We start from the raw sequence: 24,136 nt of genomic DNA, 5'->3' as shown, positions 1-24,136 counted from the left end.
CCTCTCTAAGAGAGGGGTTCTACTCGAGGTATTTCTTGGTGCCAAAAAAGGACAGTGACCTTCACTCCATCCTAGACCTGAGACACCTCAACGGGTTCTTGAGGGAGATGAGGTTCCAGATGGTCACACATTGTTATAGTTTCCGGTCATGGTGCTCCCAGAGATGTTCTTCTGACTTTGGTTCCACACCAGCCAATGGATTCTTCAAGCAGTTGCTTGCAAAAAGAGAAAACATTGCCTGAAAGTTGCCTCCTGTTTCATGGGCTTTACACTATGCTGCACATGGGCAATGTGGGGGTCGGGTGGGGAATGTAGAAACCAAATACTTTCTGAAGATAAATTCATTATCACCTTGATTATTTCACACTTAAATAAGGTTTCTGAATTTGTCTGTTTTGTGAAACGTCTGGTCTTCCCTCACTGGGGTCTATTTTAATGATCTTATCAGTTAATACATTAATATATTAATTTCCCCCTGAGTTGAATTATAAATATGTTTATTAACATTATTAATACAATAAAAAAAATTAAAAAAAAAAAAACAGTGGAAAGGGGTAAAGTAGGTTAATGAGCTTGAGGCTGTATTAAGATCTGCAACAGGTCAGATTATTAAAATAATGTTGGTGCAGTTTAATGCCGACCCTGAGATCCAAGACGCCTGGGGAAACAGCGCCCTGATGTATGCAGCCTGCTCCGGACACAGCCAAGTTCTGGAATTTCTCATCAGAGCTTTCAAGAGGCTTGGACTAAAGCTGGACAGGACCAACCATGCTGGTCACTCGGCTAATGTCCACTTTATATGACAGGTGGGAATTATTTATTTTTTAAATGACCTGCAATCAGACATTTTGCTTTAAATACAATTGTAATTTTATTTCCAATACAAAAATCAGAAATAAGTATAACAGAAACAAAACAGATATCACATTTTTCATTTGCTGACCATTTATCTTCAGCATGTTCTCTAGCTGGTTAAACATTACCTTGAAATACAGTAGAGGCTGTGTATAATGTAAAGTGCAATATTAGTGTGGTGGGTAAGCAGGCAGGTCTGCTGCTTTTCTCTGCTGTGTATCACTACTGCTGGGCTGAGGCAACACACGGGCAGAAGGAATTCCTAAGAGTTTCAGACTGCAGGCTATTCAAAATTCACCCTTAAAAGTCCTTGTGAACATTAGGAGAACTTTAGAAATGCAGGAGCCTTGATTCTCAAAGCTTTTTACTTTATTCTAAAAGAAAAAATGCACCCAATAAATGTACTAACCCTGAAATAAACAACTGAGCCATCGTTATTCAAGAGCTTAGTAGTCTTAATTGATAGTTTGTAATCTTATTTTAGTAATCTTTGGAAATTATCTGAACAACAAAGGCGATTTATACAGAACACACATAATAGGATATTAAAAAGGCAAAAAAAATAAAATAACATACTGTATTAGCAAAATGTAGATATAAAGTATCCCTTTAACAATTTGAAGTAAAAAGCTTTGAGAATCTGGCCCAAGGTATGTTTGCAACATTCAACACAATTGATCTCTATTCGATTGACCTAAATGCATGGTGGATCAAATACTGTCACTGTTCAAATAACTGTAAGAAATTGTCCAGAGAATTTCTCTTTAGTGTATTTTTGTGTTTTAAGTACAATGCCAGGTTTGATCCTATTTGACTATTTAAACAGTGGCTGTTATTTAGATTAGTCACTGTTTAGATCAATTCAATTGACCCCATACTGTACATATTCCCCACCAAAGCTATAAATTGCACATTACTGGTGTCAGTAGAGAGAAGGAATATTATTTCTTAACAACCGGACCTGCGCAGGTTCCCAAAGAATAGTCTTTAAAGGCTCAGACAATGGCAATATCTCAAAAAAGCAGGTCACTGTGGCATACATAGAAAGTATGTGGAATAACATTGTAAAAAACGATCATGCAAGTCACATTTGGGCAAAATATATTGCTTTCATTAGCTTAACCATTCAGAGGTCAGGACTCATTTGAAAGTAAATCACCATGATTAAGAAAAGACATTAAGGAATGTCCATACCAAGTTGCAAAACAAGAAGTGAAACATGCAGACATAATTTTCAACCCAAGCAGGGGGTAATACATGGCCAACCAACATCTAACATGGTATCTGTTAATGTAATATATATTTATATATATATATATATATATATACTGTATATATGCTGTAGATTAACCCTAAAACCTGCATGCCTGGAAATCCAATTGGTTTATTCTTACTGTTAAAAAAATACTATTAGAATGACTTTATAATACCAATATAATGACCCTGAAGAAAACCCTGGCCAACCACGTTATCAACAATGTCAACACAATGGATCTAGGACTAACACAGCAGCTCTGATATGGTGCCATGGTACTGCAGTGGATTACCAGAGTGTATTGTACATGTATACAGTATCGTTGTGATGTAAAAATATGAAACTCTGGACACTTTGGTAATAGTCAACCAATGGCTCATATAATTGTAGCTGCCTTTGTGTTACCATTGCCCCTTAGTGCAGAACCTTTGAAATGCCTGTGAAAATTATTTGGTAAGTGTAGTAAAGATATACATTTTCAGTAGAGCTCCAGCCTTCTGCAGCATCCCTCCTGGATACCGTTGTATAATTTCATCAGAGCAACACTTCAGTCCATTCAGTTTAACACTGGTTTCTAAGTCAATGCAGGACTGTACTGTAGGTACATGTAGGACAAAATAGGGGGGATGCTCAATAATTAAGCTTAGTAGCTGAAGAACCTTCACTGCCTTTCAATACTGTCTTAATACTTGTTGGGAAGAAGCCTATGGATCTTAGAGTAAGCATCCTTATTATTATTATTATTTATTTCTTAGCTGACACCCTTATCCAGGGCGACTTACAATTGTTACAAGATAACACATTATTTTTACATACAATTACCCTTTTATACAGTTCGGTTTTTACTGGAGCAATCTAGGTAAAGTACCTTGCTCAAGAGTAAAGCAGCAGTGTCCCCCACCTGGGATTGAACCCACGAACCTCCGGTCAAGAGTCCAGAACCCTAACCACTACTCCACACTGCTGCCCTATGCAGGACACTGGCTGTCTTGATCTCTCAAAACTATTTGAAATGAGAATTGAATTGAGAGTTGTGGTGCACATCCCTAAAAACGCAATCACAACCGGCATTTGATTCTGCCTAACTGCAGCCACTGGACTTTGTCCAGAACTGTAATACACCAGTAAAGTGCTTTGAGATGCTCTAAGTGGGGATAAACAGAAACTAGATACTGGATACTGTGAATGTCAATGCCCCAGAAAGCAGCAGTGTTTTTTTCCACAGGCAGGGAGAGCTTGTTCCTGCAATGTCCATTTCCCAGCTTCACGCCCGCCCTGTAAAGATCTCTTTGCTTAACTCGAGGTGCTCAATATTGCAGATAACCACTTGGATTCCCCATGTCAGTTTATGAGGTGATATTTGCTGTAGTGGAAGCAGTAATCCTGGGATTAGCACCATTCCTTATGCCTCCTCAAAGACTCCTAGCACAGCAGCACAGCATGATTTAATAAGACTTGCAATTAATAGTACTCCAAGTATATCACCCATGGTATTTTTCTAAATAAATTCTGCCTTCTTGGTTGAAGCTGTCAAGAGTAATGTTGCTACAAGTGCCATTTGCTCTCTTTCTCTATCTGTCTGCTTGTCCTTGACATTGGCTCAGCAAGACTTTGGGGTGTCTGGCAATATCAGAGAGAGCTTCAATCTTGCCCCTGTAACTACAGAAGGCAGCAAACTTGCCCCTGTAGTGACTGCTGGTGAGGGGAGCTTCTCCCTTTTATCAGCAGGTTGACATGCGTTTACGGTACTTCTCAATAAGGGGGATGAGGCAGCGTGAGGTTCCTGTCTGGAGCAGGAATGGGTGTTCCAGGAGGTCCATGGCGGTCGCTCTCTGCAATGGATCGCGGGTCAGCATCCGACCCAGGAAATCCTTAAGAACCGGCGAGGCCTGCAACGTTAAAGAAAATTAGGTTACAAAATACTCTACTGTATCACAAGTCATTTTCCAGTAAACTAAAATCTAGTTACACTAGGTTTTTTTTTTTTACTTGTTCTAATGTGTGTGTGTGTGTGTGTGTCTATATATATATATATATATATATATATATATATATATATATATATATATATATATATATATACACAGCGAGAGACCCATATATATATAGCGAGAGACCCGAAGAAAAACAAATAGGCTAACAAATACTGCACAATCACTCCCTTGTTTTATCGGCGGCATCAGGGTCCAACATAATCCTCTACGCAACCCCACTTTTTCTCATTTTTCGCATAAAAAGCAGCACACCGTTTTAATTCGTACTGCAGAGTGTAATTGCTTCTCATCAGCGTAAAGTCCCCAATTAATTTCATGAGTCTTCCTCTCCTTTCTCAAATGCACAAACCCACTGCATTGAAAGAATCCATTCCCAACATAGGAGGCTTGTTGCTAGGGAGCTGACGTCACTGCCCTATGACTTTTGCAAGTGCGTTGCTGCCACAAGTGAACACCTCGTTGGCTAAAATAAAAACCGCTTCAGCAAGTAGATATTTAATTTGCTTTGTGTTATTTTGCAATGCATGTGTATATGATAACAGTACAATATTAATGTTTTGTTTTTAATTGTTTTGTATATTTTTGTTTGTGGTGTGCAGTACAAAATAAAACAAACAGTAATTCTAAGTGAAATTGACTATGTATATTGCAGCTAAGACATGCGCAGTTAGACTGTAAAAATGGGGCGCCAACTTCAGTACCGCGATATGTCCAAATCCGCAGTATAGCGAGGGCCGATATAACGAGGGGTGGGTGTGTGTGTATATATATATATATATATATATATATATATATATATATATATATATATATACACAGAAGTTTAAATCATGTAAAGTTTCACTATACCTTATCAACAGTAAACAATATTTGATCAATGTGGAGAATAGACAGAATTTGTTTTATGCCTTTCAAAATGTATTAAAAAATAAATAAATACATACACTTTTGACAAGACATTTGCTTTCATCATACTTAGAAATGTAATTTAAGACTAGTCAGGACCAAATTAGATTTCAGGTAACCTAAATTGATGCAAGTAAATCATTTTATTAGGAACAAATAGGAATATAGTTTTTGTGCTTGAGGTGCTGATGCTATTCCTGTTGTAAAATGTTTTCCTACTAAACATCAGAGAATATTCTTTCAACAAATGGAACTTTGGCCAGTTCATTCATTTTCTTAGCTCTTATCAGCACAACCCTATCTTGCAAGGCTGCGAAAATATTTTCATTAAAGTGATGTGGTTGCTCAATCCAGTAAGAAATGATTTTGAAGGTAATTTAAAGGACAGAGGATATTTGGTCTGTGTGGTCTGATTAAAAAGGCTGGATGCTCACCATGTGTGTGTTCTTCACTGTGGGAGGGGGCTGGTCTCGAAGGCGCTTCATGGCCTGCACTGGATCATCACTGAAATAGGGAGGCTCTCCATCCACCATCTCCACCACCATGATCCCCAGAGACCAGATATCCACCTGGACCCAACAACAGGGACTGCGTTGGTTATCATGGTATTTTCAAGAAATGATTATGAACTATTGTTTGTGGGTGTAATGTAACGGGTATGGAATCTCTGATCAAATGGTTTGTAAACATGAAGTAAAACGGATATGTGAAAATGCAAGTGAACTGTACAACTGATCTGACTAGAGCTTAAAATAGAGTGGCAGTGAAACGGTTCATATTTACTGGACAGCCCCTGCAGATGGAACTTTGAGTCTTTATTAGAACACGAGATTGAATCTGAGATTGAAACAATCATTTTGTTATACAGAAAGAGAACCCAAAATCACAGAGAAAAGGCAATATTCTGAACTACGAACAGTTTTGTGTCTGAGTCACATCTCAGATAACACTAACTACCACTGCAGTGATATCCAGGAAACAAGGTATTGATCAGAAAATGCCAGTGCTGGTACTAAACATCTCAATTGTTCTAGAATGTCGTGCTATGTTTCTGTGATCATTGTGCTACCAGCTGCAGAACTTCTCTGAGTCCGGTCACTGCTAGCAACACACACAGCTAACACCCTGCAAATCCTTCCTGTGGAACTGGCTTAGAATTGTCAATTGTAGATAACAACTGTAGAAACATGATTATCTCTAATAATGTTTTAAGACATACTGGTTTTTCATGGTCCTTTAATATTTCAAAACTAATTACAAACAACTAAGTTGCACAGTTGAGTCCTCAAGTTAAAACTGCCAATTTGCTTTTTACTAGTTTGGAAACATTAACCATTTTATTTTACATTTGGAAAAAAAAATGCACATAAAACCTTGAAAAAGCATGCTACATTGAATTTAAATGCCATTCAAAATATCTGTGGTGGCAGCAAGTGAAGGAACTAAGCAATTTCTGAATTTGGGAATAGCAGCACTTATTATATCTATTTACAAAAATATAAGAACAGTTTTATTGTTGCAGAGAACAGAGGAGTCACCACTACTTTACCACTAATTACCCCATAGATGGAGGGTGTGTGTGTATGTCACAGTTTAAACCAGTTGAGACCAAGGCTGCTACAGTCCAAACTGGGTGTTTATTGGGGCTATTGTTAGAAACTTATTGTATGTTCTGTTTTCAGCTGTAAGATTGACAAATAGGATCGCTTTGAGGTCAGACAGAGAACCATTGTTTTTGAAGGGTCAAAGGTCCTTGTGGTGTCAAAATAATATTTTATTGTTGGGGGAGTGTGGCAATGTGCCCCGCCCCTGTGTGCATATTATGTGTTGTATGTTGCGTGCATGTGTTAATGTTGGTGTATAGATTGGTACACGGGATATAAACGGGTCTGTGTTTCACGTGTGATTTAAAAAGGTAGATTTGTATTTAGGCACGAGGAGGGCACAAATCACTTCACGTGCTGGTTAAATGTAATATGTGAGCACGGGGTTGCACAGAATTAATTCACGTGCTGGGATTCAAGTGAATAATTAATTAGTAATTGAATCCCAGCACAACAGTATATATAGATGCACGTTTCTTTCAGTCAGGGTTGGGTGTTCGGTGAGTGGAGAACGGGATTGGAGACGGAGGTAATTGTGAATTGTAAAAGTAAATAGTGTTTTCTGCTCACCGTGTTTGTTTGTCTGTCTAGTCCGTTTTGTTCGTCTATTTATTTTGGCCTCAAGTGCCGTGCCCTGTGTTTTGTCTGTTCAAACCTTTTATTTTCTGTTCTGTTTATTAAATGCTGAGCGAAAGCATTCGCTCAGCTTCACCAAACCACACCTCTCTGTCTGTTTATTTCCTGCTTCTGGTCTGACGCCACCCACTCCGGCCGTCTTTGTGACAGGGAGTCAGTCCCTGAGATTCCGTGGGTTAAAGGTTAAACCAAGACGCACACACAGCAGTGGAGTGCAAGCTCTCAGCTGTCTTCCTTGCCGTGCATCACTGGTATATCTGTGGCCTTTGAAGAGTCCTTTGTTGCCCTTGTGAGATGGTTGCTGTTTTTGTGGTCGTTTATCTTTTGTTTTCTTTTTTTATTCTGGATTTGAGTCTATATTTCTTGGCTCATATGACAGCCAAAGCTTCCTGGCTTGATTTTACCCTATAAAACCAGGTTACTTAAACTGTAACTTACTGTGGCGGAGTGTCCCACCCCTATTTATTATTATTTGTATTTGTTTGCGGTGCACATAAAAGCACCACATCTTTTGTTATTGTTTTTTATATTTATATTTAAAAACCCGTGAGGATGCCTGGCTGATCAGCTACTGATTATTTAACTAGCTGACAGTCACGCATCCTTACCAAACGCGTGCAGGGGGTAATAAGATAATTAACAGCTAGTTAACCCCTCGACCAGAGTATAAGAACCTGCAGCTGTCCGTGCTGCAGGGTTGGGTGTACAGAGAGGAGACTTTAAAATAAACAATTGCTAAAACGTGCTGGATTAGCCAGCACAACACTTACTTGTTTGTCTGTTTATTCGTTTGGCCCTCGTGCCCTTTGGTTTTTGTTGTTTTGTTCAAATCGTTTGTTTTGTTTATTAATAAAATCAGCTGAACGCCGTTGCATTCAGTTTCACCCGCACATCCATTGTTGTGGTTCTGTTACTTCCTGATCCGTGACGTCACCACATCTCACCACTGCAAGCCAGCGTGCCACACTTACATTGACTTGTTTTGGTTTTTACTATCCCATTACATCTGTATGATGTTTACAAGCACTCTGAGTGGTTCTTATTGTACTGACCTATGTGCCTGTTACAGGAGTTCAGGGTCTGCTCCTCGTCCTAATTGCCTGCCATAGACATATATACGATATATAAGCCAAAGTCCACAGAAGTAAGAGCCAATGCCATCTTATTTTGGATGAGAGCTAGATTGTATTGGTTCTTGCTAATATAAAGACATGGTTACATGAATATGGTTACATTTTTTTCAAAAACTATTTCAGTAGGACATCCTTTGAAAATAACAAGTCTATACACAACCGGTATTGCATTTTTAATTTATGTTTGAAGCCGTGAGCTATAAGAGATTGATGAAGAGACTAGAAGAAATATTGCCTTGGGAAAAAAGTCAGACTTTGCATGGTTCATAATAATAATAGAAGGATTAATGTAAAAGGAATAATGTAAACCATCTGAATTTACATGAGATATATTTTGTATCTGTTCGTTATACAATAATATGTGTTCTGAATCATCATGTATTCCTGTTTCTGCAGGATATTTGGCGTGTTTAACCCAAGTATATTTCCAAATAGGTGAAAAAATATTGGGGTATAAATATCCAATAGGTGTATACGTCTAAGTGGGGATATTTCGATTTTATTCTAAAAAAATTAAAAAATTGGAACTGTAGTGAACATGAAATTGCAAAATCTGTCTTCACACATGAATAATCTACAAATCAATAGAGATAAGATGATCATATGAACTATATAAACATAATTTAGATATTTTATTTAACATCATGTAATCAAAGAAACTGCAAAATGATGTTGCAAAAGTCTACTAGAAGCCATAATAGTAGTACAGTATTTCATTTTAGATTTTGAAATGCCACATTTTTTAATTTGTGTCAGTTTATGGAAAAAAGTATATAGAAAAACTACGTATGTAGTCAGTCAATATGTTAACGTAACATTGTTCAGCAGGTTTCATTCGACTTTATGAAGCAAAAATTAGGGTATATGCCTCATTGCCTAACTCATATGTCTAGGATTGTGACTCTTCCATAACTTCAGTTTCAAAAGAAGTAACTTGAGGGTTGAGAAAGACACGATTATTATCTGAAATGGACAGAACTGGCGACTCAGTGACTCTTAATCAAGCACATTAACCATCACAGTGAAAGAGCCTCCCTGATACCTGAGGTTGTCTGGTTAATATCACAGATGGTTGACACAGTATGTCCATAACTTCTTAACTCTTTCCTTTGTTCACTGCAGTTTCCAGCATGTGCTTACCCCTGTCCCGTACGGTGTTTTGGAGATGACTTCTGGTGCCATCCAATATGGGGTTCCCACCAGGGACTTCCTCTTTGGCACGTCTTTACTGATCTGTGCACAAAACCCAAAGTCTGATAGTTTGATCTGGAAAAAAAGCAAGATTAATAATCGTTTGAAGATGTAAAAATGAGTTGCGGTTGCACTGTGGTGTTTGGGGGACACGGATTGTTCCATAATTGTATTGTTACAAAACCAAAAATAAAATGTTTGCAACTCTTATGCAACTCTTGATTAAAAAAAAAAGTATATTATATGTATGCACTATTTACTATTGTTATGAATTTACTATTCATCAATATTACAAAATCAACTTGGCTCATCAGGCACCTATATATTTTTTTGGCCATGTTTATCACACAGACATTTCTGATAAACAATTACAGAAACCCACTGAGCACCTACCGCGGTTGTTTTAGTGCAGTTTTAATACACACACATAGTTGCTGCACATTAAGTAACTGAACTGAATTAGTAACCGCACTCGCTACCTGTTCCATACAGGATTAACTAGTGCGGTTGTCGCTGCCTTTTGCATCTGAACTGTGTGTGTATACAAACTGTATTAAGAGCAAAAGGTGAACTCACAACCGCATTTAGGCTGTGTGTGTACAAGGCCTAAATAATACTAATTATAGCAGTCACTGTATTTAGAGCACCACCAAAAAGTGATCACCAAAGAATCTGATATTTTGCATATAGTCTGTGTATAAGGTACAGTAACAACCTCCATGAAGTTTTAAAATAAACATTTTGAAAAGAGACTGACGAAGGCTGCAGTGATTGTCACATGAGCGAGTGTGTTTGTGTGTCCTGCTTACCCGTCCATCGAGGGCAAGGAGGATGGAGTCACTCTTGATGTCTCGGTGGATCACTCCCTGGGAATGGAGGTAGGACATGGCCTGCAGCACTGCCTCACACACTGTGGCAATCTGCTCCTCATTCAGCCTGCGAAACCAAAAGACAAAACAGGAAACCACTTCACCTGCTTTCTTCCACTGATTTTACAAATAAGCTTTCTCAGTGGCTTGCTGGCAGCGTTTGGTAAATAACAACTTGATGTTAAAGGCTTATCAACACGATTCGCCTCCATTATACACTACAGATAAAGATTAGTGTTTCCTTCATTTTGTACAGTACTGTAATGTAGTTTTAAACACTGATTATGCTGGTAATAATCGAATGTCACAACATTACTAATTAATTTAGTGCTCAGGAAAGGTCTGGTATAATGGCATTGGCTTCAATCAGGCAATATGCCAGCTGACACAAGCTTCTGATCACACCTCAGTCCTGACCTGAACACCCCCTGCAGTCAGCCCTGTGCTTCACTCAAGCAGAGTGTCTTGTGGTTTTGTGATGTGGACTGATGTTGTACAGTTGAGAGCTCCTAACTCATGGGTTATCCTGTTGTGCCACCTATCTACTATTCAGTGATTTCCATCCACAAGAGTCTTACTACTGCAAAAGACATGGTAAGTTTTAAACTGAAAGTTACTAGATTTAGAGATGTGCTAAATACAGTGTTGCAAACGACAAGCATAGTAGGTGATACATTGTTAAGATCAGAAATATGTGCTTTTTTTTTAGTAAATAAAGTAAGAATTTCTTATAAAATAGGGTATTAAAATAATATTTGTAAATCTTTGTGTAATAAATGTTAACTTGCGCTGTTTTATTTTATAGACCAGTAAGAAACCAAATCTTTTCCCCCAACTTGTAGTAGTTCAGTACCATCCATACTAGCAGTGTTGCAACAGAATTAATTATATTATAATCTTTATGGAACAACCCACATGAAGGCCAAATTTGTGGACATTTTTGATTGCTTAACCTTTAAGTAAACTTCAGAGTGCAGTCTGTTTCAGTCAGTGTGCAATGTGTCAGCCACCTGTGATGCTATGATACAAGTGTGAGTCATGTGCATCCAAAGATAGAGGAGTGATATTGCACAAGAAGCAGACAACATTTTAACAAAGAAAAAAACATTACAGTTACAAGCCACAAATAACCAGAATTTTAAAATATAAAACAAACCAAGGGAGTTTAACTGATTGTAAATTTGAAATGTTACCTTAACCCAAAAAGTGGCATTGGATTTCTAAGGTTAATAGAATCCTTTTTTGTATTTTATTATTTTATGTCAGTTGATACATACTGTAAAGCATTCAATAGCAATATTAACTTAAAATTCCTTGTGCAGGTCTAGGAATGATTTTGTTTATTGTTGGCTGAACACATTTATGGCATGTCACATAAAGCAGGTACAATGTAGTCTTCCCCACACAGGGCCATGTGCCTCCCAGAGGAAAAATGAGCAAACTTGACACTACTACCCTACTGCAGCAGCCAGCGCTCTGTGAGACTTAGGGGAGTCCCCAGAAGCCATCAAGTAAGTACATGTCATCTTGAGCTTTACTCTGCCTACACTACATATAGAACTCAAGTTTCATGTGTGAGGGATCAACCCCTTCAGGGAAATATTCATGGTGTCTTGTCAGAATAAGAACCTGATAACCCCAGCCTGTCAGAAACACTTATTACTATGTAGCACCAGTTCTGTTTTTCTAATAACATGTGAAAAACAGTTTAAAAAGTGTGACTTATCACATCCTTGCACTGATGGCTTGAATTTATAAAGGCAGACAATCATGTATTAGCTCAGGGTATACCCAGACATTAAACAAAGTGTTGCCTTCACTCTAATAATGTTCCATTATTATATGGCAAACTAAACGATAGCCTTACCTGGTTTCAGATACAATGTTGGTGAGAGCTCCACCCTGCAGGTATTCCATTATGACCCACAGTTCTTCTTCCACCAAGTAGCTTTTGTACATCTCCACTACATTTCTATGCTGGTAGTCTCTCATTATAACAACCTGAGAGCAAAACCAAACAGATTTTTTTTTTGGTATCCATATTGATAGTGTCTAATCTAATTAAAGTTAAATAGAGTCCAATCGAATTAAACTAATTAGAAATGTGTTTAAAACAATGACCAGACCAGCTTCCACAGATTATTACAACTTCTGGTTGGTTTACAGGGAAGTCAAGAACAACTGGTGATAGCTGCTGAGGACTATAACATCTGAAAGATGTCCATTAATACACAGTATCAAAAACACTACTGCACTGGCTCAGGAACAATTGAAACATTTTCATAGTTGAACCTAGGTAGAGAAATCTGTATCAATCAGTAAAATGTGTAACAAGTTCGGTTGCAAGTACTGAGGGTAACCCCTTCCTAATAAAGTGACAAAACCCTGTAATTGTCATTGGTAAGGCATGTAACTTCATTGAACAGAGGTGCTGAATGTAATTTCCAAAGCTTGTTACCTCATTAAACAGCAGCTCTCTTCTTTGCTGTTTCCGGAGGTCCATCATTTTCACAGCCACTTGACGTCCGGTGTGTCTTTCCCTAGCGATGCACACAATCCCCGTAGAACCTTCCCCAATTTTGACAAAGTTCTCCAGGTATGTTCTAGGGTCCCCCTTGTCTACCACCATCTTGAGAGCAGCCTTAAACTGCTCATGCGTCACTTTGGGGGCATCTTGAGGAGGTGATTTGGGGCTAGGAGAGCCATTCTGTGTGGCCCTGAGAAATGGGGAGCTAGTCTGTGGTGGCCTGATATTAGGGGACCCTGTTGGAGAAGGCCGGACCTGAGAAGGACTATCCTGCCGCTGGGTTGCAGGCTTGGGGCTGCCAGCTGATTTCTGAGAGATATTTGTCGCCATATAATTAGGGACCACAGTTGGAGAATGTCTCATGGTATAACTGGAAACAGGTCTAGCTGGCCTATGAGTCCTTGTCAGAGCAATAAGAGGGCTACTGGTGCCATTTGGACGAAAATCTAGATGTTGTCGGAAATTGACATCTGTCTATAAAAAGAAACATGTAAGTAAGATCATTAGACATGCACACTTACTAACTAAGCTGAACAGAAAAATCCACCAAACACACATTTCAAACTCATTATATCTGAATAGTATGGACCATTTATATTCTATAACCATGCTCCTACCAGATTAGAGAATTTAAACCCTTGACAAGCATAAAGTCATATTCAGGATTCTGCAATGTTTTACTGTGTGACTGTCTCACAATACTTACTTATATAAGCAGAAAACCTGATATAACCAGAAACAGTTACCACAGAATAGTCTTAATAAATCAAGTCTCGCTGCAGACTGAACAGGCTACATTCTCAAATAAATATGTTATGTCATTTAATTTTAAACCTCCACAGGTCTTTGGGGTATATATCACTATTCACTGGATGCTGAAGGCAAAATGAAATAAATCACGTTTAATTCTTGTAAAAGAATAAACCCTTTTGTCAAAAGCCCTAAGGTCACCTGAATCATCTCTATATTTCAATACAACTGCTTGTCCCTCTTCCATTAAAAAAGGGCTGACTGCATCTCTCTTCTAGGGTTAAAGTGCATACGTGCCCCTACAGAATCCATGAAAAGGAAAATCTTAATGGCAAAATAATGTTGTACCTTCATGTCATATGAAGACAGTGGTCTCCCAGGGCTGTTCAGTGTCCTACTCAAGAGCCTTTCCTTTGGAGTCAGCTCTGGGGTACTGGGGCCTGAACTGGCCTGGTTTTTTCCGCCAAGCCAGGGACTAGCCGGATTGAGAAAGCAGGAAACGGGTCTCTTTTCTGGGACATTGCTTCTTGCAGGCTTCTCCCTCCTCACCATAGCAGGTTGTATAGAGTTTAGTCTTTCTGTGGAGACCACAAGCTCATTATGTTTGGACAAACCTCGATAGAGGCTGCTTGGTGGCCTATGGTCCACTAAAGAAGGTTTGTACACCTCAAAAGTTGACTTGGCCCTAGTCAGCAACCCATTGGGTGGTCGATAAGCATTTTGTTTTGGAAAAAGATGTGGACTCCCGCTTTCGCTCTCGAATTCTCGAGATCGGTCCTTCCAACTGAATTGCCAGTCATATTTTCCCATCATGCTCAGATCTTGATACTCGTACCGGTCTTCCTCCTTGACCTCCCCCAGTCGGCCCAAAGACTGGGCCCTCTTCCTTGCTGAGGGACTTGTTTTACGTAAAGAATTGGAACTGGTCACTGAAATCTTGTTCAAGTCTGAGATAATCCCTGAGATGTAGCCATCTAGTCCTACGATGCTTCCCCGCACAATGGTCTGAAAAAGAGATTTAATAATTTTCAACAAGAAAAAAAAAATCGTAGAAGCTAGAAGAGAGAACATTGTTGGTCCCTGGTTATAAATGCTGTATACTACAGTGTGCAAATTGTACCACTTTCAGTAAAAGGAAAACATAATAATAATGCTACAAAACTGGTGAGAAACAATGTTAAAGAATTTAAACTATAACTTTTTACACTTATAACTTTAAAGTCTTTTCAAAATGGCTGCTCTAGTGCACTGATAGTGTAAGGATTATTGCCCACATTGTCAAACAGGTAACACAGCAATAACGATCTATGATGTGGTAGCGAACAGAAAAGCCAGGGCACTTATGTTTATTTTTTTAATCGCATTTCCTGCAGTGATTTAGAGGACCGATCTCAACATCAGTTCACTAGCAGCCATTTTGAAAAGAGCTTTGTAGCAACACATTGGATCTGAGTTTTTCCTTTAACGGTTCGTAACCCTCGATTTTCTGTTCACTCCAACTATCTCCACGTGATCCCATTTGTGACGACTCAAGTAAATTCCCACCGGTTAGTTACTTTGAACCCTATAATGCCCAGAAAGAATTATTTTATTTTTTTTGTGATCAAATTTTTATTTGAAAATGAGAAATACAATACAGTAATTCAAAACAACAGAACATTCCCATTTACCCCCCAATTCCCTATCCCCATCCCACCTCCCTCCCAGTCCCTCCCCCCTCTCCCCAGATGGCAACCTCCCTCCCCCACACTCACACCCCTAGAAAGGACCCCAAGAATCCACATCAGACATTGACAGCTGAGGACTTGTTTATCAGCAATTTAATGGTATCTGCGGCTGCTCCCAAGGCCTGTACAGTCCCCTCCCTGGTCCCATGAACCAGAGCAATAGAAAGCTCCATATAAATATTGTCAAGGAATGCAAGGGTCCATTGATGACAGGGCAGGGAATAAGGAGGCTGCCAGCACAGGGCTATCATTTTCTTAGCTGGCCAAACAGAACATAAACCTAATTCTGCATGATTAAATTGTAAAAAAAAAAAGATTAGTTCATTAATCGGTCCGATTAATATGTTAATCAGAACAGTCCTCCTAGGAACACATCTTCAAACATGGGTCATTTGATTGCATAAAGACCATGCCATGCTTTAGTTCTCTTGATAGGTACATTTACAAACAAAAATGCATACCATGCACTTTCTTAACGCTAAAGAGTTGGAACCACCATGAACCAGTCAACATGTGTTTAGCTTTGATACATGAGCTTGCAATCAGAAAGCAAAGATGTCTTATTGATAGATGTTCATGTTTTTGTCTTATTCAGTATTGGAAACAGTTCTAACTTTTCACCTGATGTACCCTTTCAAATAGCTTCCAGTGACCATCAATGCTATTCAAAGGTGTCCTATAGTTTCAAAAAGAAGTGTGTTGGTTGTAGCTTTAGTCATGCATATTATGTAGATTTGTTTGTTCAAAGCATTATTTGGAAAATAATTAAAAATCAAGATTTTTTTTCACTTTCTATAGCATATAGCTTGGAGAATCATAACCAGGAAAGCATTGCATAACTAGGGACATGCTGCTAATCAGGTTTTAGGACATGCTGCTAATAAGGTTTTAGGGAAGAGCTACCACTACTATGGTGTATTCTATACAAGTAACTATAACCCAGAATAACTCATTACATATATGGGCATACCCTTGACCACTTTACTTGTGTGGTGTTAAAGTTAAATAGAGTTATCTGTCCTAGAATGTGATAACAGCCTGTTGCTTTGAGTGGATTCATCTGCCCTTGACTGGTTTGAAGGGCTGAGATAGTTAACCATGTTGTCCATATTTTCACTATGCTTCACCACATTTTACAACAGTATCCTTTTTCTGCAGAATATAGCCTTAAAGTGATTACAGCTACAAAATAATTCCATACATCTTACTTGTTGTGAACTTTCATTCATCTCAGGTTGCAATCCATTCTTTCAGGTAGTGTTGAACAATTTCACCCTTCACATGGAGGGTGAAATCGTCCCCACCCCTTCAATGGCTTTCTTTCTGTTATTAACCAACCAGCTGCTCCCCCTATTGACTGACATTCTTTCAGCCGTAACATGCTTTGACCCAGAAGACACTGCTGAGTAAAATGACCCAGGAAGTGCAAGTGTAACAGATATGCTGAGAATAAGGCACAGACACTTAGAACTTCATTTAACTTAAAGTAATAACAGATTTCTGGTTTTAAATTGAAAAGACGTGTTTCCTATAGCATGTGTTTCTTTCAAAACTACACACTGGAGAGCTGTAGCAAATGGAAATGCAAAACAGGTAAGATGTATTTTTAAGCTCTTGTCATAATCTGTCTCCTGTGTTATTGGTATCTCTGTCTATGTCTGTCTCTCTCAAACTCACAATGACAATGTTTACTTTGTAGCTGAGTGGCATTTCACTGTAGTCTGAGGATCCTGCTGATGCTAACAGAACAACATCCAGTTATGAGAGAGAAATATAAGGGAAGGGGTCTCCAATGTTACATCCCTTATGTGTTTGCAAAATATAGCCCAGAGAATCTCGCTTCTTTAAGAAATCTATATATATATTTGTTTTCTCTTTGACATTTTGTATCATATCGACGTGACTTTTCTGAATTATGAAGCAGTGATGAATAAATGGTTATCAGTAAAAGGCACATTTTAAAACCACAGTGAACATAACCCCTGACATCTAATTGCTTGTCTTCATTCTATTTCGGTTCCTTTATTTCAGTTTGCTGCAATTTCAGCTCTCTGTGCGTCACAACCCCTTTAGAGGGAATGTTTTTTAATGTAGTCTGACCAGTTGTCATTTTTTGAGCAGTAAGTGTTTATTAGTAAAAACCTAAAAAAATCTCAAACTAGCAACAGTAAACCATTAATCAGTCATTCAGAGCTAGCTAAACTGAGTTCTACTAAACCCATTAACACTTAGCTGTTACACAGTGTTTTATTTCAACCCGGCTCGCCGCTGTCACCCCCGCGCTGACTCGGAAGAGACGAAGATGGACACACGCGTCCTTCTGAAGTGTGTGCTGTCAGCCGTCTGCTTCTTTTCACTCTGCAGGCCCACCATGCAGCCACAGCGTCGGAGGACCACGCAACTCTGGGCAACTTACAGGCAGGCCTGCAGGCGTCCGGCCAGTCTACAGGGATTGCTGGTGCGTGGTGAGCTAAGGACATCCTGGCTGACCTGAGCCCTCCCCACTCAGGCAGCGTTCAGCCAATTGGACTTGAATCGGTGACCTCCAGGCTATGGGGCGCATCCTGCACTCAACGCAGAGTGTGCCACTCAGGAGACCCCTTCTATTGGGTAATCTAAGGAATGGGGACAAGATTCTGGGTTTTGAAATCCTAATTAACCTAAGTGTGGGTACAAGAGAGACCAAAGAAGAGAGGAGATAAGGACATATCACTTGGGCTAATCTAGAGACTAATTATTATTTATTTATTTATTTTATTTATTTTAATAAGCCTTGGAGCACTTGAGGCAGGATTTATCATAATACACAACTCATTAAAAAAAAATAATAATAAAAAACCTGAAGTACCCATTCAAGTTAAATTTAACCGTTTGGGTTTGAGCTTTTCAATAGTTTGGTATATACTGTAGTTTTTATTTTATAAACTGTAAAGACCAGGTCTTTACGGTGATTTATTTAACCCCTTGTAAATATCACTTAATACAACAAGAATACAATGGAAAAAAGTCTGCGATAGAGTAGAGGCAGTGTCGACTAGTCGAATACATTCAACACTCGACCTTAGAAACTAGTAGTCAAGTAATTGCACGTCATGTGAAGTTATCGATGTCATCACATGACTTGATGTGACGTGCGGCTGGGTTTACAAGGACAGAGAATCCCCTAGATGTCAGAGGAAAGCAGTACCATTTTACTGTCAGCGTCTTCTTCTAAAAACAAAGCAAATAAGTGGTCTGCAGCAGCACTGCTTCAGTTTCAAAGCTATTTTTACCTCTACTATTTGACTCTATCAAATCAGTCTAATTTTCCCCCATTTAGCTGAATGTCGCAATATGATTTCAACAGAACGGTACTCCAGTCTTCACCATCTAGCACTTTTTTATATGTTATGCAAGGATTCTAAATAGATGTTAAATAGATGTGGTTTTAAAATATGTTTGTCCTGCATGGCGCAGACTTTCAATTCTTACTTGATTTTACTAATGAACACCCATGCAAGTATCATGTCTAAACTTGATCATTATAAGTCACAATCACTTTTTTCCTGGAATAACACAGTAAGACAACTATACTTAGCATAGATACTAATAATACATTTCTGCACCTGAGTAGTGTTATATAGAGACTTATTAAAAAGTATTGAATTTGTTTTTAAATACTGTGGTTTATCTTTTACATTCTATACATCATTTTACTTTTAAAACGATAAAAGACCCTTAAATGAACAGTTATTTGAAAACGTAGTATACCCATAAAAAAGTACCAAATAAATTCAGTAATTTTGTTTACCATACTTATACTACCTTTATAAAAGTTTACCATAGTAAAAACATAGCAAAGTGTAATAAAGTATAGAGAAAGTATGGTAGAGCATTGTAAAGCCCAGAGAGATATGGTAAAGCATATTTAAAAAAAAAAGCATGGTAAACCATGGTAAATGCATAGTATAATCATGGGGAAAACATGCAAAAATTGCAAATATACCATGGTAAGCTCTTATAAAGGCATGCATTTACTGCACTTTGTCATATGTATCTGTGATTTACCATCCTTGCCTGTTTGACTTTTTTATTTGACTTTACTACACTGCTACACTAACTTCTGACTTTCCCCTTTCTCCTTCTCTGAGGAAATCGATACAGTGACTAGTTTACTTACCACTTAGAATCAGCAGGCAGTCCGGAACCATGGAGAAATAAATCAATGACTTCCAGTTAAATTCAATAAAATAAGAGGACTCTTCTTTTTTCCTAAATACAAACAAAGACTTCACTAGCAGTTACATGTTTGATCTTCTGCTCTTCTGTTCCCTCAATTAGGCAGGATCATTAATGCATTGACAGCATACAAATGAAACAACAAACCACGCCAGGTTTTAGAAATTGCCTCAGGGGTCAATGAAGTGTTTTTTTCACTAGTATAAAGCATACCAATAGGTAGACTCTCCCTTAGAGCAACTCAGTACTTAAGAATGCAAAGAGACATTAAACAAGACTGAACTTATAAACAAAAAATGAATGCATTCTAGTGGTCAAGGCTGTTTATATCTTTTCCACCTGTATTATATCCAGCTGAGCCGGTTTTATCTTCTCACCTGTAGTAAATTGATTACTCTGCTGCATCATTAAATACAGCTCATAGGCTGTTCATAAAGTTACCTCAAAGCTGCAGTAAGTTCCTACAATTTATATATTTGAACTGTGTTTGCAAAAGACCTTTACAATCGGAATTTATTGCAGTTGTCTGAAAACCTGTTTTTCTCTTCGTGCCAAGACAAACAAGATGATTGAGTAACAGTATGTCAAGGTTTCTTCACAGGTGTGATTATAAAACCTACCACTAAGGTATATTAACCTTGAATTGCTCAATCTTCATAGAAAAGGAATGTTACTTCTATTTTTAAAAACAGTCTTTAGGAAACACCCTTGTTATACATTCAAAATCTCATGGAGAACAGGCAAAGTTGTTTTATTGTCTTATGCAAATTCAATTCCAGTGTTCCTAATTGATCTAGTCTAGTGCAATTTGTTTAGTTTATTTATATCCAGTCTTACAAAAAATGTATTCTGTTTTCATTATCCAAGATCAATTTGCATGGTTACTAATGCTAATTCTGTTGTGGTTTGTTCTAACCCTAATTCAATTAATGAGGACTTGTCTATTGGCTATTTTAGTCTTCTGTGCCACTTTCAGGAACTAATTTCATGCCCATTTGTTTTCATTTGTAAGTCACCCTGGATAAGGGCGTCTGCTAAGAAATAATAAATAATAATCAATATTTTCTATTAATATCCCAACTGACATTTCCCGTTGCTGTTCCAAATCCTAATCAATCCAAATCTAAATGTATTCAATTTGCAAAGAATTTATAGCAGAAATGAGTAAAATTGACATCCATTTTTGAAGGACCCCCTGATATGATTTTGCCTTGCATCACTCCATTGATATGATTACTAGACCCCCTATGGGGCACAATCCTAAATGTCACATGTAAGAGAAACAAATGCTCCTTACGGGCGATGAATACTTAAGACGCTTGCACATGTGTGTTTTCGCCAAGTACATTTTAACTACTGTGTACCTTGAGAACTGCTCATTTAATGGTAATAAACCTTGGTACGGACATTCCCCGGCACAAGTTCTTGAGGAATCCAAGTGCTTTCACACTTTTGAGTTCTGGTGTTTTGATCAGCACTATTATAAAGTACAATGGCAACCTTTCTGTGAAGAATACACCAGTGTAACTTGTTCACCTGCTCCCCAGTTACTATCCCTTCTTGAGTGTTTAAGAACCTGATGGTTTTCTCCCCTCTGTGTGTGAAGAAGGGTGTTATCTGTACACAGAAGGAGAAGGGGGTTACAGGCAGAGGTTGCCACTTATTTCGCTTCATTCCATTTTATTTGGTCATTAGTTATGAAAATACTAATTTCTGAGTATTTTGTAATTTGAGCATTTTGTCATTTTGTATCTTTGTCTGAAATACTGTAGCATTTGTAGGCCTTTATGACTTGTCTCTGTGTTATCTCTATGTAAAACTGCTTAATTGACTCACAAAATGAAGGATTTTAAATGTGACGATGTTAACACGTTTTTAATAATGTGGCAATAATCTTTTTTTTTATATATACAAATAAATGTTAAATAAATCCACAGTACCTGCAATGTAGACCTACTGGACCTATTCTTAATATTGTGTAAATAACTGCACCTATCTTTACTCTTAGGTCATTATTGTAGAGAGCCGATTATTGAAACAACCAAATTAAACACATTAAAACCATTCATCTTAAGCTGTATACATTTACACTAATCTGAACTATGGCTAAGGCAGATTCATTAGTTTACGATAGCTAGGCTAATGTTTGAGACTTGTGGAAAGCTACTGTAAAAATTCCATTTAAATGTATATGTATACATCTCCCTTACCATTTCAGCTCTGCTGAATCCACCTGCTTCTTAACTTTAACATGAAGCAGTTAACAAAGTTGAAAGGTCAAAGCAAAAAGCAAAACCACACAGGCAGTTAGATTGTAAAACCATTCGAGCAACACAGCTGTGAACCACAGAATTATTACAAACACCATAAAGAGGCAAAAGAGGGGTAACAAACTTGTATTTGTACTGCAGTTACAGCCTATGTCATTTTAGTGCAGTACAGGTAACAAAAACTTGTCAAGGGAAACTATTTACTGACTAGCAGGTTGATATGTATTGCTAATATATAAATATTTAGCAAAGACTATCATATTGAAATACAGTATATTTTGATATACTCCATGTAATGTTTTTTTTTTAAAAGATAACTTACATTTGCTCACATTAAGGTTTGTATTTAGAAGCAGTGGGTTATTGGGCCTGCCTACCACTTTTGGAGACCTGGCATAAGTCAAATATTTGGTGGTCCTTTTAGGACAGTAGTTGGCATTATTATAAAACCACACAGTTATATTCAGTTAACAAATACGAATGAGCTGGTGCCCTGAGCATGTTGTAGCCCTGCACAGTACAAAGGCACCCTCTAGTGTTCAAAACAGGCACTTCACTTATAACAACTGCATTTACTTGAGGACTAAATATATATTTAAAATGGGTTGCATATTGGCCCTATTTGAGATAGTGAAGTGTGATCCCTCTATTATAGTAATTTTCAATCTGATTTGCAATTCTCGGTGGCATCACAAACAGTACTTGGAATAGGTGTTGCTTTGTTGGTGATCGCATTGCTGGGAACAGCAAACATATCAGTGGACATTGTGTGCCAAAGCAGTATGTAAAATACTACCTCACAACAAAGGAAACCTGACCAGTTTTGAAGGTACTAAGAAAATTCCAATAAGCTATCCAAACTTGTATGACAGAAAAAAAAAAAAAAAACTAAAAATGAATTAACACCAGGACCACAGCACAATGGCACAGTAAGATCAAAAACAGAATAGCATTTTGACAGAAAATGTCATCACTTTTGTGACTTTTTTAATCCTTCGCTATTCCGACAGGTGGAGGGTTACTTTGAGTGCTGCACCATGACAACATGAAATAAACGACATGTACCTTGAGTGACCACTACCTGGTCTTCTGCACAAAGGAATACAGGCTTGTTTGCAGGATGAAAATACAAGAATACCACAACAAATCAAGCAACTGAAAATGTTTGCAGTCAGAAATGCCCAAGTTAAGTGTGCAGCACTAGCCCTCACCTTTCAAAGAAATTTTCTCAAAGCTGGAGTTTTCATTTAAGTCTCTCAGCCGTTGTTGCCCGACTGCCCAACTGCCAGTCCCCCATGACGGGGCTAAAAATCAGGTGGAGGTTGGGGAGGAGGGGTTAAACTCAAAAGCATGGTACAGACAGCAATAAGGTTTACATTTACTGGGCTTGTAAACGTATCATAGCTACCAGCTGGATGATGGTAGTACCTGCATGATCTCTGCTTTGAATTTTGTTGCTGTTTGCTAGGATTATCCTATAAATCAAGTTATCACATCTGTGGGTGTATCTAAAGTTTCTTGCCTGAAACTTTGTGTGGCTTTACATGTCCTTTAGTACAGAACTATTGTATTGACATTGACAATCATTTGTAAGGGATAGTAACACCTCTGGCCTACCTTCTTAGGTCTGAGCTCTACGTCTGTGATTCTGGAGGGATCCACCATTGGCTTGGGCCTCTTGAGCGTCTCGATGAGGCTCTGCCACTGGGGCGGGAGGCCAACAAACCTCCCCTGCTTGGGGTCGAAGGAGGTGTGGACGCGGTGCTCGAAGTTCATCGGCGCCGAGATCTCAGGTCTCTTCTTCTTCTTCTTGCGGAACATTTTTCAGCGGTGGATAGGTCCTTCTGAAAAATAATGCATATCTGTTTAGGTACCTGGGAGCAATTGTACAGTATAATGTTTATGCTCTACAGCAGGGGTGTCCAATTACGGTCCTGGTGGGCTATTCAGGTAAAATGAGATATATAACTTCATCAGGGCCTGGATGGAGGGTTAATTACTTCAATTAAACCATTTAGAATGGGGTTGAAACAAAGACTGGGAGTGGAAGGGACAACCGGCTCTGTAGCATTGTGCTTGAAATATCTGCATACACTATTCCAAATGAATATAACGAATCTAAAGATTTTCATCACTATGAAACAGGGCCAGTAGAAAGAGTTAAATAAATAAATGGAGTTCAAAGCCTTGTTTACAGCTCC

General features: G+C 38.3%; 1 protein-coding gene across 4 annotated transcripts in view; it reads right to left on the bottom strand.

Moving 5' to 3' along the window:
• Positions 1 to 2,835: 2,835 nt before the first annotated feature.
• Positions 2,836 to 24,136, bottom strand: part of LOC117400535 (serine/threonine-protein kinase PAK 6-like) — a 40,756-nt gene continuing 19,455 nt past the window's right edge. For 2 of the 4 annotated variants that reach the window (XM_058991433.1, XM_058991432.1), the window contains exons 2-9: positions 23,553 to 23,779; positions 14,069 to 14,725; positions 12,902 to 13,444; positions 12,311 to 12,444; positions 10,384 to 10,510; positions 9,524 to 9,649; positions 5,445 to 5,579; positions 2,836 to 3,999 (exon numbers count right to left, since the gene is read on the bottom strand). In XM_058991433.1, the coding sequence (XP_058847416.1) occupies positions 3,832 to 3,999; positions 5,445 to 5,579; positions 9,524 to 9,649; positions 10,384 to 10,510; positions 12,311 to 12,444; positions 12,902 to 13,444; positions 14,069 to 14,725; positions 23,553 to 23,756 (2,094 nt within the window). In that variant the 5' untranslated portion in view covers positions 23,757 to 23,779 and the 3' untranslated portion in view covers positions 2,836 to 3,831. Of the gene's footprint in view, positions 4,000 to 5,444; positions 5,580 to 9,523; positions 9,650 to 10,383; positions 10,511 to 12,310; positions 12,445 to 12,901; positions 13,445 to 14,068; positions 14,726 to 19,606; positions 20,158 to 23,552; positions 23,780 to 24,136 lie in introns of those variants that run through there. The other 2 variants (XM_058991436.1, XM_058991435.1) reach the window with 2 other exon arrangements.

This window comes from Acipenser ruthenus, chromosome 18, assembly GCF_902713425.1.
Source record: "Acipenser ruthenus chromosome 18, fAciRut3.2 maternal haplotype, whole genome shotgun sequence".
Lineage (NCBI taxonomy): Eukaryota > Metazoa > Chordata > Actinopteri > Acipenseriformes > Acipenseridae > Acipenser > Acipenser ruthenus.
Note: the sequence above shows the minus strand (reverse complement) of the source record. Positions and strands in the feature narration are given on the sequence as shown.